This window comes from Mustelus asterias, chromosome 26 (genome assembly GCF_964213995.1).
Source record: "Mustelus asterias chromosome 26, sMusAst1.hap1.1, whole genome shotgun sequence".
NCBI classification, from domain to species: Eukaryota; Metazoa; Chordata; class Chondrichthyes; order Carcharhiniformes; family Triakidae; genus Mustelus; species Mustelus asterias.
In genome coordinates, this window is record NC_135826.1 from 2887459 (window position 1) to 2902829 (window position 15371).

The 15371-nt window shown below is 50.2% G+C and overlaps 1 protein-coding gene across 1 annotated transcript in view; it reads left to right on the forward strand.

Moving 5' to 3' along the window:
• The window catches only part of LOC144479379 (epidermal growth factor receptor substrate 15-like 1), a 312517-nt gene that overhangs the window by 144888 nt on the left and 152258 nt on the right, over positions 1 to 15371 (forward strand). The window contains exons 11-12 of the mRNA XM_078197999.1: positions 8203 to 8369; positions 10052 to 10198. Of these exons, the coding sequence (XP_078054125.1) occupies positions 8203 to 8369; positions 10052 to 10198 (314 nt within the window). The remainder of the gene's footprint in view (positions 1 to 8202; positions 8370 to 10051; positions 10199 to 15371) is intronic.

Sequence of the window (15371 nt, forward strand, 5' to 3'; positions counted from 1 at the left end):
CCCCCCCCCGCCCCACTCCCCCTCCGCCCGCCACTCCCTCCGCCCGCCACTCCCTCCGCCCGCCACTCCCTCCGCCCGCCACTCCCTCCGCCCGCCACTCCCTCCGCCCGCCACTCCCTCCGCCCGCCACTCCCTCCGCCCGCCACTCCCTCCGCCCGCCACTCCCTCCGCCCGCCACTCCCTCCGCCCGCCACTCCCTCCGCCCGCCCCTCCCTCCGCCCGCCCCTCCCTCCGCCCGCCCCTCCCTCCGCCCGCCCCTCCCTCCGCCCGCCCCTCCCTCCGCCCGCCCCTCCCTCCGCCCGCCCCTCCCTCCGCCCGCCCCTCCCTCCGCCCGCCCCTCCCTCCGCCCGCCCCTCCCTCCGCCCGCCCCTCCGCTCCGCCCGCCCCTCCCTCCGCCCGCCCCTCCCTCCGCCCGCCCCTCCCTCCGCCCGCCCCTCCCTCCGCCCGCCCCTCCCTCCGCCCGCCCCTCCCTCCGCCCGCCCCTCCCTCCGCCCGCCCCTCCCTCCGCCCGCCCTCCCTCCGCCCGCCCCTCCCTCCGCCCGCCCCTCCCTCCGCCCGCCCCTCCCTCCGCCCGCCCCCCTCCGCCCGCCCCTCCCTCCCTCCCCCCGCCACTCCCTCCTTCCCCCCGCCACTCCCTCCCTCCCCCCGCCACTCCCTCCCTCCCCCGCCACTCCCTCCCTCCGCCCGCCCCTCCCTCCGCCCGCCCCTCCCTCCGCCCGCCCCTCCCTCCGCCCGCCCCTCCCTCCGCCCGCCCCTCCCTCCGCCCGCCCCTCCCTCCGCCCGCCCCTCCCTCCGCCCGCCCCTCCCTCCGCCCGCCCCTCCCTCCGCCCGCCCCTCCCTCCGCCCGCCCCTCCCTCCGCCCGCCCCTCCCTCCGCCCGCCCCTCCCTCCGCCCGCCCCTCCCTCCGCCCGCCCCTCCCTCCGCCCGCCCCTCCCTCCGCCCGCCCCTCCCTCCGCCCGCCCCTCCCTCCGCCCGCCCCTCCCTCCGCCCGCCCCTCCCTCCGCCCGCCCCTCCCTCCGCCCGCCCCTCCCTCCGCCCGCCCCTCCCTCCGCCCGCCCCTCCCTCCGCCCGCCCCTCCCTCCGCCCGCCCCTCCCTCCGCCCGCCCCTCCCTCCGCCCGCCCCTCCCTCCGCCCGCCCCTCCCTCCGCCCGCCCCTCCCTCCGCCCGCCCCTCCCTCCGCCCGCCCCTCCCTCCGCCCGCCCCTCCCTCCGCCCGCCCCTCCCTCCGCCCGCCCCTCCCTCCGCCCGCCCCTCCCTCCGCCCGCCCCTCCCTCCGCCCGCCCCTCCCTCCGCCCGCCCCTCCCTCCGCCCGCCCCTCCCTCCGCCCGCCCCTCCCTCCGCCCGCCCCTCCCTCCGCCCGCCCCTCCCTCCGCCCGCCCCTCCCTCCGCCCGCCCCTCCCTCCGCCCGCCCCTCCCTCCGCCCGCCCCTCCCTCCGCCCGCCCCTCCCTCCGCCCGCCCCTCCCTCCGCCCGCCCCTCCCTCCGCCCGCCCCTCCCTCCGCCCGCCCCTCCCTCGCCCGCCCCTCCCTCCGCCCGCCCCTCCCTCCGCCCGCCCCTCCCTCCGCCCGCCCCTCCCTCCCCCCGCCCCTCCCTCCGCCCGCCCCTCCCTCCCCCCGCCCCTCCCTCCCCCCGCCCCTCCCTCCGCCCGCCCCTCCCTCCGCCCGCCCCTCCGCCCGCCCGCCCCTCCGCCCGCCCGCCCCTCCGCCCGCCCGCCCCTCCGCCCCCCGCCCCCCGCCCCTCCGCCCGCCCGCCCCTCCGCCCGCCCGCCCCTCCGCCCGCCCGCCCCTCCCTCCGCCCGCCCCTCCCTCCGCCCCCCGCCCCCCTCCCCCCGCCCCCCCTCCCCCCGCCCCCCCTCCCCCCGCCCCCTCCCCCCCCGCCCCGCCCGCCCTCCGCCCCGCCCGCCCTCCGCCCCGCCCGCCCCTCCGTCCCGCGCACACCCCGCCCGCCCCTCCGTCCCGCGCACGCCCCTCCCTCCCGCCCGCGCACGCCCCTCCCTCCCGCCCGCGCACGCCCCTCCCTCTCGCCCGCGCACGCCCCTCCCTCCCGCCCGCGCACGCCCCTCCCTCCCGCCCGCGCACGCCCCTCCCTCCCTCCGCCGCATGCCCCTCCCCCGTATCCGCTTCCTTTGTGCTTTGTTTTAGTGCAATGTTGTACTTGTTTATTTTGGTCAGCTAGATGTCTTAATGTAAGCAGAAAACTATCACCATGATTTACAACTTCTAAAAAGTTGCTGCAGTATTGGAGGTTCTGATGTGGATGACGCGTTGGCACTGTGGTTAGCAGTGCTGCCTCTCAGTGCCAGGGGCCTGGGTTCAATTCCTGTCTTGGGTCACTGTCTTTGCGTTCTCCCCGTGTCTGCGTGTGTTTCCTCCGGATACTCTGGATTCCTCCTGCTAAATTCTCTCTCAGTGTACCCAAACAGGTGCCAGAATATGGCAACTAGGGGATTTTCACAGTAACTTCATTGCAGTGTTAATGTAAGCCTCCTTGTGACATTATAAACTTAAACATTTTCTGCTGTACGGACACATTCCAACCACTAAAATATCGATTACTTGAGCTGAGGGCTGAACACTCTCAGGTGTATGTGTATAACTAGCAAAAACTGGCTAAATTAGCCAACCAAGGTCCCTTTCCTTTTGAATTGCCAGGGTGTCATTTTCATTTCTTTATGCTTTTTTTGAGAAGTTAGTGTGAAGTAATGGAAGAATTCACTGGCTGATTAACGAAAGCTCTTTCCATGAACCATCTTTACAGCAGCTGAAAGAGTGAGTCATACTGGAAAGCTTTAAGGCATCCTGGTACCAGGATGACGATCAGTGGTAGGGGACATGGGGTGTGTGCAGCCATTTACACCCACTGGAAATAAGCCCCATTGACCCATCACCCCTTGCTCTTTGACCTACGCTGGTTCAGCAATGTCTCAATTTTGAAATTCTCATCTTGTTTACATATACCTCTATATCATTGCACCTGTCCCTAATTCCTTTATCTCTTCCAGCCCTATGACCCTCTGATCGCTTGACTACTCCAATTCTGGCCTCTTGCATGTCCCTGACTTTCATCACTCTGTGGAGATGCTGGCATTTGCTACCAAATAAACCTGTTGGACTTTAACCTGGTATTGTTAAAACTCTTACTGTGTTTCATCACTCTGCCATTGCTGGCATCTCTACAAGATGCACTGCAGCAGTTCACCAAAGATCCTTAAACAGCATCTTCCAAACCCACGACCACTTCCATCTAGAAGGACAAGGGCAGCAGATACATGGGAACATCACCACCTGCACCACCAATTTCCAAGTCACCATCCTGACTTGGAAATATATCGCCGTTCCTCCGCAGTCGCTGGGTCAAAATCCTGGAATTCCCTCCCTAACAGCATTGTGGGTCAACCCACAGAACATGGACTGCAGCGATTCAAGAAGGCAGCTCACCACCACCTTCTTGAGGACAACTGGGGATGGCCAATAAATGCTGGCCAGCCAGCGATGCCCATATCCCACGAATGAATAAAAAAAATTCATCTACCCATGTGCTAAGATCTGGAATCCCTCTTCCTCTTTACCTCACTTTCTTTTAAGTTTACCAATGTCTCTTTAGGTGGCTCATTTGTTTGCTAATTGCTGTTGTGATGTGCCTTGGGATGTTTAACTATGTTAAAGATGTTGCAAAAATATGTATTGTTCTACAGATATGAATGTCAGTGAATTCTGAATTGGAATCTCTTTCTCCAATTGCCTGACTGGAGTTTGAACCCTACGTGTTCTCACTCCAGCAGGAATGCTACCACAGGCTCACTCCATAGCTCCTTGGGTATCTGAAGCCAATTGGAAAGAATCTACCCCCATGATAGGTTGACCTCCCCAAATATCATTCGTGAGCAAGTTGACATATTGTTAATGTAAAGGCATTACTGGAGTACTCAGAGCTGCTGAAGTATCAGATTGCTGCATCTACTGCAGCTGCTTTCCTTGCTTACAAGCTTCCAGTGACGCACTTTCTGCTCATGACCCTAATTCTACTAAACGTCTGACCACCCAACTTCTCCTTCTGGTCCTCGTGTTACCTGATATTGATAACAGTTCTCACATCAAGTGTTGTCTGTCTCTCTCTCGCTCTCTGAAATATACTGTCATCACCATCTCTCAAAAAACCCAACTATTGACTCCACGGCCCTTGCAAACTACAGCTATGTCTCCAGACTTCCTTTCCTCACCAAATCCACAATGTTATGGTGGCTCCGAAATTCATGCCCATCTTTCCAGGAATTCCATATTTTGACTTGCAATCAAGTTTCCGCCTCTGCCACAGTCAAAAGCCACAAACCATAGAAACCCTACAGTACAGAGAGAGGCCATTCGGCCCATCGAGTCTGCACCGACCACAATCCCACCCAGGCCCTACCCCTATATCCCTACATATTTTACCCGCTAATCCCTCTAATCTACGCATCCCAGGACACTAAGGGGCAATTTTAGCATGGCCAATCAACCTAACCCGCACATCTTTGGACTGTGGGAGGAAACCGGAGCACCCGGAGGAAACCCACGCAGACACGAGGAGAATGTGCAAACTCCACACAGACAGTGACCCAAGCCGGGAATCGAACCCAGGTCCCTGGAGCTGTGAAGCAGCAATGCTAACCACTGTGCTACCGTGCTGCCCGCAAGTGACAGCCTGTCTCTTCTCGACCTGTCTGGAACCTTTGAGACGGTTAACCACACCATCCTCCTCCAATGATTCATTGCGGCCGTCCATATAATTGTAGCCAGTCCATCAGTTACAATGGCTTCTCTTTTTGCTCTCTCACCTTTACCTTTGGTCTCCGTCAAGAATCTATCTGTAGCCCCCTCCTATTCCTCATCTACATAGTGGGAGTCTGATGATGCAGCTGTATAGAATGCTGGTTAGGCCACATTTGGAGTACTGCGTCCAATTCTGGTCGCCGCACTACCGGAAGGACGTGGAGGCGTTGGAGAGAGTGCAGAGAAGGTTTACCAGGATGTTGCCTGGTATGGAGGGTCTTAGCTATGAGGAGAGATTGGGTAGACTGGGGTTGTTCTCCTTGGAAAGACGGAGAATGAGGGGAGATCTAATAGAGGTATACAAGATTATGAAGGGTATAGATAGGGTGAACAGTGGGAAGCTTTTTCCCAGGTCGGAGGTGACGATCACGAGGAGTCACGGGCTCAAGCTGAGAGGGGCGAAGTATAACTCAGACATCAGAGGGACGTTTTTTACACAGAGGGTGGTGGGGGCCTGGAATGCGCTGCCAAGTAGGGTGGTGGAGGCAGGCACGCTGACATCGTTTAAGACTTACCTGGATAGTCACATGAGCAGCCTGGGAATGGAGGGATACAAACGATTGGTCTAGTTGGACCAAGGAGCGGCGCGGGCTTGGAGGGCCGAGGGGCCTGTTTCCTGTGCTGTACTGTTCTTTGTTCTTTGCACCTCAGTGGCTTCATCCCAAAGCAAAAGTGTTAGTTTTCAGATGTGTGCTGATGACAGCCGTCCCTCTCTTGACTTCTCCATGGTTGCTGAATTATCAAACTGCTTATCCAAGATCCTGCACTGGATGAGCAGAAACTTCCATCAGTTAAACATTGGGAAGGCTAGAGCCATTGTCCTCTGTTCATACTCCAAACTCCATTCCCTTGCTACTGACTCAATTCCTCTGCCTGGCAACACTCTGAGACTTAACCAGACTATTTGAAACCCATGTGTCAAATATGACCCCAAGATGAGCTTCTGACCATGTGCCCAACTCAGTAAGACTGTCTATTTCACCTCTGTGTCACTGCCCATCTTCACCCCTGCCTCAGCTCATTGCTACTCAAATCCTTATTTATATCTTTGCTACCTTTCGACTTGATTATTCCAACACACTCCTAGATGGGCAATTCATTTTTTGACTACAATACTCCGTAACATCACTGTGAGCGTACCTACAGGGACTGCAGCGGTTCAAGCAGGCAGTTCACCACTAGCTTTGCAAGGGCAATTACAGATGCGCAATATAAATGCTGGCCTAGCCAGCACCACCCACATCCCATGAGCTTTTAGTTAAATTTGAAGTTAATGTATTTAACTACTGCTCAATGGTACATGTTTTTATTTCAATTTCATGGTCATGGTGGAACTGATTTCAGACTGAAAAAATCCCATTAATACTGCGTTTTTAAATGTCCCAAAGTGTTTCATAGCCAATAAAATAGTCACAGTTGTAATGTCAACAAAAAACAGGCAATTATTCACAGCAAAGAGGCACAACAGCAGTGTTTTTTTGGGTGGCTGTGGTTGAGGGATGAATGTTGGCCAGGTTACTGAAGAACCCCTCACCCTTCTGATAGTGTTGATGGATCTTTTACACCCAGCTGAGAGATTAGACAGTGCCTCATATAGCATCACATTCAAAAAACAACATGCGTTGTCCAGTTCTCCCTGAGTAGCGGCCTCGAATGCTTGCTTAAATCCTGTCGTAGAACTTGGATCTTAAACCTTCTCCCACAGAGTGAAAGTATTGCTACTAAGCTAAGATGGCCTTTGTTAATTACTCACTGGCTATAATTGCTGTCTTAATACCTAATCACTTATGGTAGTTTCTTCATTTCAAACAGCATTGGACGGTCTCTTAAAACAAATTTTCAAACTGGGCTTTGTGTTTGACCCATCTATATAGAGGTTTATTAAATCATGTAAATAAGAAAAGGCATATTTATGCTTTAGCTGAAAGAAAGAGGAACACAATTCTGTATCAAAAGCTTTTCAATAAACCCCAGAAGCCTTTAAACGGATTAAATATTCATTCTGAAACTAACCTAAAAGAACCTAATAGCGTTCCCAAGCTAATGGTTACCCACAACAGTAACTGAGTCAGCACCAGGTAAAATCCCCTTTCACATTGATATAGAAATATTCTAAATCTTAAATTAAAATTGCAAAGCGCGTTGGTAGATGCGGACTGACGTCTCTCCTCTTCCCCTCTCAATGCTTATTGAGTCATCCATTCAGGACTGACTGGCTCCCAACACTCTATTCTATTTAATTAATAACTGAAGGCAGGTCTAGCATGTTGAGTCATTTCATGTAAGCAACTTGATTAATGCTTTAGTAACTTCACTTCAACAGTTGTAACTGCAACATTAATGTTAAACTGTACCGACACCACATGGACAACATTGGCTCAAAAAGGCAGCTCATTCCCATCTTCTCCAGAGTAATTGGACATGAGCAATAAATGCTGGCCCAGTCGGTGATTGGTACATCGCAGAACCAAAACAAAGTCCTGCATCGATATGCAAACTGAATGCAATTATTTATTTTGGCAAGAAACTGCACCAGATTGTGGTTTTGAGCTTATTGGCCACTTCCTGAAATATCCAGGCATTAATATATGTCAATTTTTTCATTATTTTATGGGATGTGGATGTCACTGGCTAGGTCAGCATTTATTGCCCATCCCTAATTGCTCTCGAGAAGGTGGTGGTGAGCTGCTGCCTTGAACTGCTGCACTCCATGTGGTGTAGGAGCACCCACAGTACTGTTGGGAAGGGAGTTCCAGGATTTTGACCCAGCTACAGTGAAAGAACGGCGATATAGTTCCAAGTCAGGATGGCTTGAAGGGCAACTTGCAGGTGGTGATGTTCTCGTGCATCTGCTGCTCTGGTTCCTCAAGGTGGTAGAAGTTGCAGGTTTGGAAGGTGCTGTCTAAGGAGTCTTGGTGAGTTGCTGCAGTGCATCTTACGAGGGTAGGCACAGCTGCTAATGTATTGGAGGGAATGAATGTTTACGGGTGGTTTATGGGTGCCAATTAGGCAGGCTGTTGGATGATGTTGAGGTTCCTGAGTGTTGTTGGAGCTGCACAGATCTAGGCAGTGGAGAGTATTTCCTCACAATCCTGAATTGTGCCTTGTAAATGGTGGACAGGCTTTAGGGAGTCAGGTGATGAGTTTCTGACCACTGAATTTCCTGCCACTAAACTGCTGTTGTAAATCAAATCAAACATTATTCACATGGCTGTTCTGGTTCAGTTTCTGATCAATGGCAACCTCCAGGGTGCTCGTGGTGGGGAATTCAGAGATGGTGATGCCATTGGATGCCAAGGCGAGATAGTTGAATTCTCCCTTGTTGGAGATGGTCATTGCCTGGCACTCATGTGGTGTGACTGTTACTTGCCACTTACCAGCCCAAGCCTGAACATTGTCCAAATTCTGCTGCATTAGGGCATGGACTGTTTCAGTTTCTGAGGAGACGCGAATGGTGCTGAACATGGTGCAATCATCAGTGAACATTCCCACTTCTGATCTTTTGATAGAGGGAAGGTCATTGAAGAAGCAGCTGAAGATGGTTGGGTTGAGGACACTAACCTGAGGAAGTCCTGAGACTGAGGTGATTGATTTCAAACAACCACAGCTATCTTCCTTTGTTTTAGATATGACTCCAACCAATGGAGAGCTCCCACCCCAATTCCCACAGACTCCAGTTTTGCTAGGCCTCCTTGATGCCACACTGTCAAGTACTGCCTTGATGTCAAGGGCAGTCCTCGCCTCATATGTTCAACTCCAAACATGAAGGGTTTAATGAGGGTCAGGAGCTGAATGACCCCAGCAGAACCCAAATTGAGCATCACTGAGCAAGTTATTGCTGAGTAAAAGCAGCTTTATAGCATTGCTGGCAACCAGTTAGCACTTTTCTGGCGATTGAGAATAGACTGACGGGGGCGATAATTAACCGGGTTGCATTTCTCCTGCTTTTTGTGTACGGATATACCTGGGTAATTTTCCATATGGCTGGATGGATGCCAATATTGTACCTGTACTGGAGCAGCTTGGCTAAGGGTGCAGTTGTTCTGACACACAAGCCTTCAATACTGTTTCTGGAATGTTGCTAGGGCCGATAGTCTTTGCAGCCTCCAGCCATTTTTTGATGTTATATGGAGTGAATCCCATTGGCTGAAGACTTGTTGAGATGGATTATCCACTTGAAACTTATAGCTGAAGATTGTTACAAATGTTTCAGCCTTATCTTTTGCACTGATGTGCTGACTCTTCCATCATTGACGATGGGGATATTTGTGGAGCCTCCTCCTCTTAATTATCCACCACCACTCATGCCAAAGCATTAAAGCATGGCGGGGAAGTACTATTGATGCGAATACATGACCTCTTTTCTATTATCTGGAGGGAGGAGAACATGTCAGGAGATCAGAAATGCTGTAATTGCGCCCATCCTCAAGAAAGGTGACAAGTTCGACTGCAGTATCTGCAGAGAAATTTCCCTGCTTTTCGCCACAGGGAAGGCGGCGAAAAGAGTCCTCCTTAATCTCCTCCTCCCTGAAGAACTCCTTCCAGAGTCGCAATGTGGATTCCCCCCACTAAGGGGCACAGTGGATATAATCTTTATCGCATGGTAACTACAAGAGAAATGCAGGAACTACACCAACCCTAGTACATAGCCTTCTTTGACCTCAGAAGGGCCTTTAATGCTGTTGACCACATGGAATTATGGAGCATCCTACGTTTCGGTGGCCCCCAAAAGTTTTGTCACCATCGTCCGCCTGCTCCATGATGACATGCAAGCTGTGACCCTGAACAATGGATCCACCATAGACTCAATTCACATTCAGACTGGGGTTAAACAACGTTGCGGCATCGCACCCAGGTTGTCCCATCCTCTGTCATTGTACTACAGTATGCAGATGATGTTTGCATCAGTGCACACTCTGAGGCTGAGCTCCAAGTTACTGTTAACACCTTCGCTGAGGCATGCAAGAGCATGGGTCTTACATTAAACATCCATAAGACAAAGGTCCTCTACCACACATGACTGTCCCCTGCTTATCAAAATCCACAATGAGACCTTGGACAAAATGAACCATTTTCCATTTGGGAACCTAATGTCAACAAGACAACATCAATGTCAATGTTCAACACTGCCTTCAGTGTACCAGTGCAACCTTGGCTCACCTGAGGAAGAAAGTGTTTGAAGACTAGGGCATTAGACCTAGCACCAAGCTCATGGTCTATAGACCCATCCTCCTATATTACTCAGATGTGGGCTTTGTACAGCAGGCAGCTCAAAACCCTGGAGAAGTACCACCAACACTGCCTCCACAAGATCCTGCAAATACGTTCACAGATAGGCACACTAGCATCAGTACTCTTGCTCGGGCCAGCATTGATGCATTGACCATGCTTGGTCAGTTCTGCTGGGCAAGCTACATCTTCTGCCTGCCTGACACAAGACTCCCAAAATAAGTGCTGTACTCCAAACTTCGACATGGCTGATGAGGTCCATGAGGGCACAGGGAATGCTACAAGGATGCCCTCAAAACCTCCTTGAAAAAGTGCAACATCTCCACCAACACCTGGGAATCCCTGGCCCAAGACTGTCTGAAGTGGAGGACAAGCATCCAGGAAGATCTGAACAGTTCAAGTTGATTACCGAGAGCAAGTGAAACCAGATGTTGACAGAGAAAGGAACGTGTGGCAACCCGGGCACCCTACCACCCCCTCCTCCAACCACTGTCTGCCCCACCTGTGACATAGACTATAGGTCGTGCATTGAACTCCTCAGTCACCTGAGAACTCATTTTTAGTGTGGCAGGAAGTCACCTTGACTTCGAGGGATTGCCTAAGAGAAAAGAGAGGAGACCATTGATGATATACACACAACACAGAAACATCGCATTTGGTCCAACCAATCTTTCCCTATATTTATGAGTTTGCTGAAGGAATAGAGGGCTATTATATCCAATATTTCTTGATGACTCTTAAGTTAGTTGATCGAGTAAATAAGTAGAAGGGAGCAAAATGTTTTGAAGAGACATTTGAAGATTAAATGTGTGAGAAAAACTGGTGTTCAGTGTGGGGAAATGGCAGTTCATTAACTTTGATCTAGATCAAATAATTTTCAAAATGGTGAAAAGCTGAGAATTGTGACAGAACATAGATTTAGTTGTCCTAGTATAGAAATCTAGTGGATAGACAGGCACATAAACTGCAAATTTAATGATGACTTTCATCTTGATGGGGCTGGAAAGTAAAGGAGTGGAAGTTATATTTCAGTTACATAAAGCTCAGATTAGGCACTCCTGAGGCATTCGGTTCTGGTCATTGTACCTCAAGAAGAATGTAATGACTTAGCGGGGTTGTCACAAGGCATTATTTTTGAAAATATGTTTTTTCAACTTCCAACTCACTGGAAATTTTGCAGTTTGAACTGAAACAGATCATACTGCTTAAAACTGCAAGGCCACTTTCCAAGGTGAAGGTGGGAAACGAATAAATCGCCCTGAACTGAGTGTAAAGGGAGAGACATTTCCTATAATCCTGACACCCATTGAAACTTGTAATTTCTAAGAGACATTTAAAATGCATAGAACTAGATATTGAAAAAATAGCTGCTACAGCCAGATCCACGCAAAACCTCTTAGAAATCAACAATGACAACCTTCTCTGGAATTATCTTATTTCACACGATCTGAGAGTGAATATCAGCAGACTGTTGGTGGGGTTGGGGGCTGGGGTGATTATGACACTGCAGTCCTGTCCTCTCCTAATTACAATTTCTGGTGGGAACTTTCCCTGGGATTTCCCATGTACACGGCCTCCGATGTTGAACATGCCTGTTGCCAGCCTGACTGAAAACTCACTCCAAAGGAGTTGAAAAATCAACATTTCGAGCTTCTGGTTCAAATTGATCGATTGGGTGAGTAACTGTGTCGTGTTAATGGGTTTACCAAAATGTGAAATTGCTCCTTCTTACACCGATTGCTATTTGTAGCTTGGTGTAATATGTCCCTGATTATTCTGATTTTAGTCCGGATTTTCAACTTCCTTTCTACCATCCATTATGAAGGGTTTGCTAAAATTGGTCTTAATGTCTCTGTGCACAGAGGATTCTCTCAAAGAACAAAGAACAAAGAACAATACAGCACAGGAACAGGCCCTTCGGCCCTCCAAGCCCGCGCCGCTCCCCGGTCCAGGATTGAATCCTGAATCCAGGATCCCCGCCCAATTTTCCAGCCTATCTACATCCTAATATCCTATCCACCGAGCTGTCCCTCACAGCTACGATGCTTTGTTCATCACAACCTATTAACTCACCCCCACCCCCCCCATTCCAGACCATGTGATCTCCAGGGAGAGGCGAAAACCCAGAGTGAAAACCCCAGGGCCAATATGGGGAAAATAAATCTGGGAAATTCCTCTCCGACCCCCTGAGGCGATCGAAACGAGTCCAGGAGATCACACTGGCCCAGATCAGAAAATGCTTCCCAACCCTATTCATTTCCCCTTCTGCTTTACGAACACCATCTGAATTCCCTGCCCCCGAGACAGGTTCCCAACTATCCGCAGTCTCGCTCTGTACTGGCACCAGCAAGATGATCATAGAATGAAGCCTTGAAACGAGAAACAAAGAACAATTAGCCCGCGCCGCTCCCTGGTCCAAACTAGACCACTCTTTTGTATCCCTCCATTCCCACTCCGTTCATATAGCTGTCCAGATAAGTCTTAAACGTTCCCAGTGTGTCCGCCTCCACCACCTTGCCCGGCAACACATTCCAGGTCCCCACGACCCTCAGAAAAGGTTCCTGCACATAATTTTATTCAGTAAAGAATTGACTTGTATGTACAAACCCTCGGTGAGGACAGCAATGATGTGATGCCCTCCATGTTAGAATAATCCATGATATAGTATTTCAGACTTGAGAAATGACCTCATAAAGTCCTAGAAGACTGGTGGAATCTATGAAACTGTGCCACATTGTAAATTGCATATTTCTGCTGCAGTAATGTGTGATGGGAGGGGCAGATTTCAAGCATGTTCATAGCACCTGTTCATTGTCAATTACACTTGTATAAACACAGCGTCTGGCTGATAATAGAAAACAGATTTGAATCCTAATGCAGTGTTACAAGGTTTACAGTTGCTTCCCCTCTAAAATGTTTCCCATAAGGTCTATGATTTATTAAGGAAATGGCAAGTGTGACTAAGGATAATTTCTGTGTATGCATGCTTGTTGCCGCCTCAATGTACAAAAAATACTTCCTTAGATATTAAATAAGTTTTATGTGACTTCCTCTTAAGACAACTGGGCTCCTTTCAAAAACTGGGTGTGCTGGGAACTTTTAGTGCTTGGAGGGGGGGTTCTTGAGCAAGCAGGGTTTTATAAATATCTGACTTTATGTGAATTGAAGCCACTGCTGTGTTTTTCTGATTAGCTGATGATCTTGTGAACAGCCGCCTTGCACATTTTATAGTGACACATGAATGAACATCTTCCATAGTATCTGTGTAAATTCTTCACAAGATGTGGCCATTTGTTGCTCATCCCTAATTGCCCTTGATTTAAGTGCATGCTCGCCATTTGAGGGCAATGGGTCTGGAGTCATGTGAGGACCAGACCAGGTAAGGATAACAGATTTCCTTCATTAGTGCACTGGATGGGTTTTTACAATAATAGTGTCATGGTCACCATTACTGACCCCAGCTTTCAGTTCCATACTTTGTTAACTGATTGAATTTACATTCCATATGGCAGGATTCAAACTCTTGTCCCCAGAGCATTAGCCTTGGCCTCTGGATGACTGGTCCAGTGACGTTACCACACTACAGCTCCATCTCCCTGTGGGCATTGTTGACAAGGCTGGCAATTATTGCCCATCCCTATTTGTCATAGGTTACTGGTGATGGACTCCTTCATTAAACAGCTGTAAATTCTTTGTAGCAGTTTGATACAATTGAGTGGCTTGCTATGCCACTTCAAACAGCATTTAAGTGTCTGCTTTCTATGCACTTTTTTCACACACATAATATATGGCGCCAATTGTGTGAAAATGTTCGATGTGAACCTCCACCGTTGCCGCTTCAAAGGCACTGAACTGCAGCTCCTACGGAAATAAAAATAGATAATGCTGGAAAAACTCTGCAGGTCTGGCAGCATCTGTGGAGACAGAAGCAGAGTTGAAGTTTCTAGTCCAATATAACTCTTCATTGTGTTCTGCATAAGTCATTAGGCCGAATTCCCTGTGTCCCTTCTTGGGTGAACAGAAAAAATCCCATGGCATTATTTCAAAGAAGAACGGAGGAGTTCTTTGTGGTGTCCTGGGTAATACTTAACCCTCAAAGTAACATCACAAGGCAGATTCGTTTGTGGTTTTCAAAAGAGAATTGGATAAACACTTGAATGGAAAAAAATTGCAGGTCTAAGGGGAAAGAGAGAAAGGGGGTAGAACTAGCTAAATTGTTCTTGGAGAGAGCTAGCAAACTTAACAAGGCAAACAGCCTCTTGCTGTAATGATTTCAACGAGGCACATGAGGTTGACCTCTTGGAGTATGAGCTCGAGGCCACAATTATCTGCCTAGCCAGGGAGCCTCACCTGTGTATAAGTATTGGAGTCTGACTTTGTACCTGAAGCACTCTTCAGATTGGAGTAGAGTTTGTAAATAAAGGGAATCCGGTGAAGGGACACCGGCCTCGAGGAGCTATTTCACCACCTGTGATGTAACCATTTTCTGGCTTTAATATCTGGCCACACTCTCGTTGCTGTTTGTACGATCTGGCTGGTATGCACTTTGGTTGCTGCATTTCCAAAGCAGTGACTACACTGTCATTGACTGTGAACAGCTTTGAGAGATCGTGAGATTGTGAGAGGTGCTATTTAAAAACAAATCGGTGATTGTACTGACTGGTAACTCGGGGTTGGAATATAGAACTTCATGGTTATCACGATGCCTGTGAGGAAAACCGTAAGCCAAAACAACCAAATTTACTGAACGATTCCCAAATGAAGAAATTACCAACAAGATTTCTCTTTTTGTAGCTTTTGAATCAATGTAAATTAAATATAAAATAACAGACAAGTGGTGTTTCAAATGAGAGGGTAAATTTCTCTTTGAGTAATTGATACAACAAAGCTATGTCTTACAAAATCTCATGCAACTGCACCATGCTCTGCAGACTTGTGGCACCATATGCATTTTTAAAGTTCTCTAATTTGACCTCTGGTGCCTTCGATCTCTTACTTTCCCACTTAATCAATTCACCCTTGTGTCGTGTTCTATTCAATGTCCTCGGAAATGGTTGCCATCTGAATGGCACACTCCTTCCTGCACAGCAGTCTCGATGGCACTGATTCTCCAGAGAATCTTACCCTTTTAAATAACCTCACTAAGCAGTCTGGCTAACTTAGGCAAAACTGAAGCAGCAGCTGTCTCTCCTGCCCTCATGACTGACCACATCGTGTTTTGTATCTTAACTTCCTTTTGTTGATACTGCTGCCAGGTGAGGGGCTGCCAAATCACATGGACTAGTATTTACTTATTGAAGAAAATTGCAATTGATGTAAACTCTCAGGTACTTTTG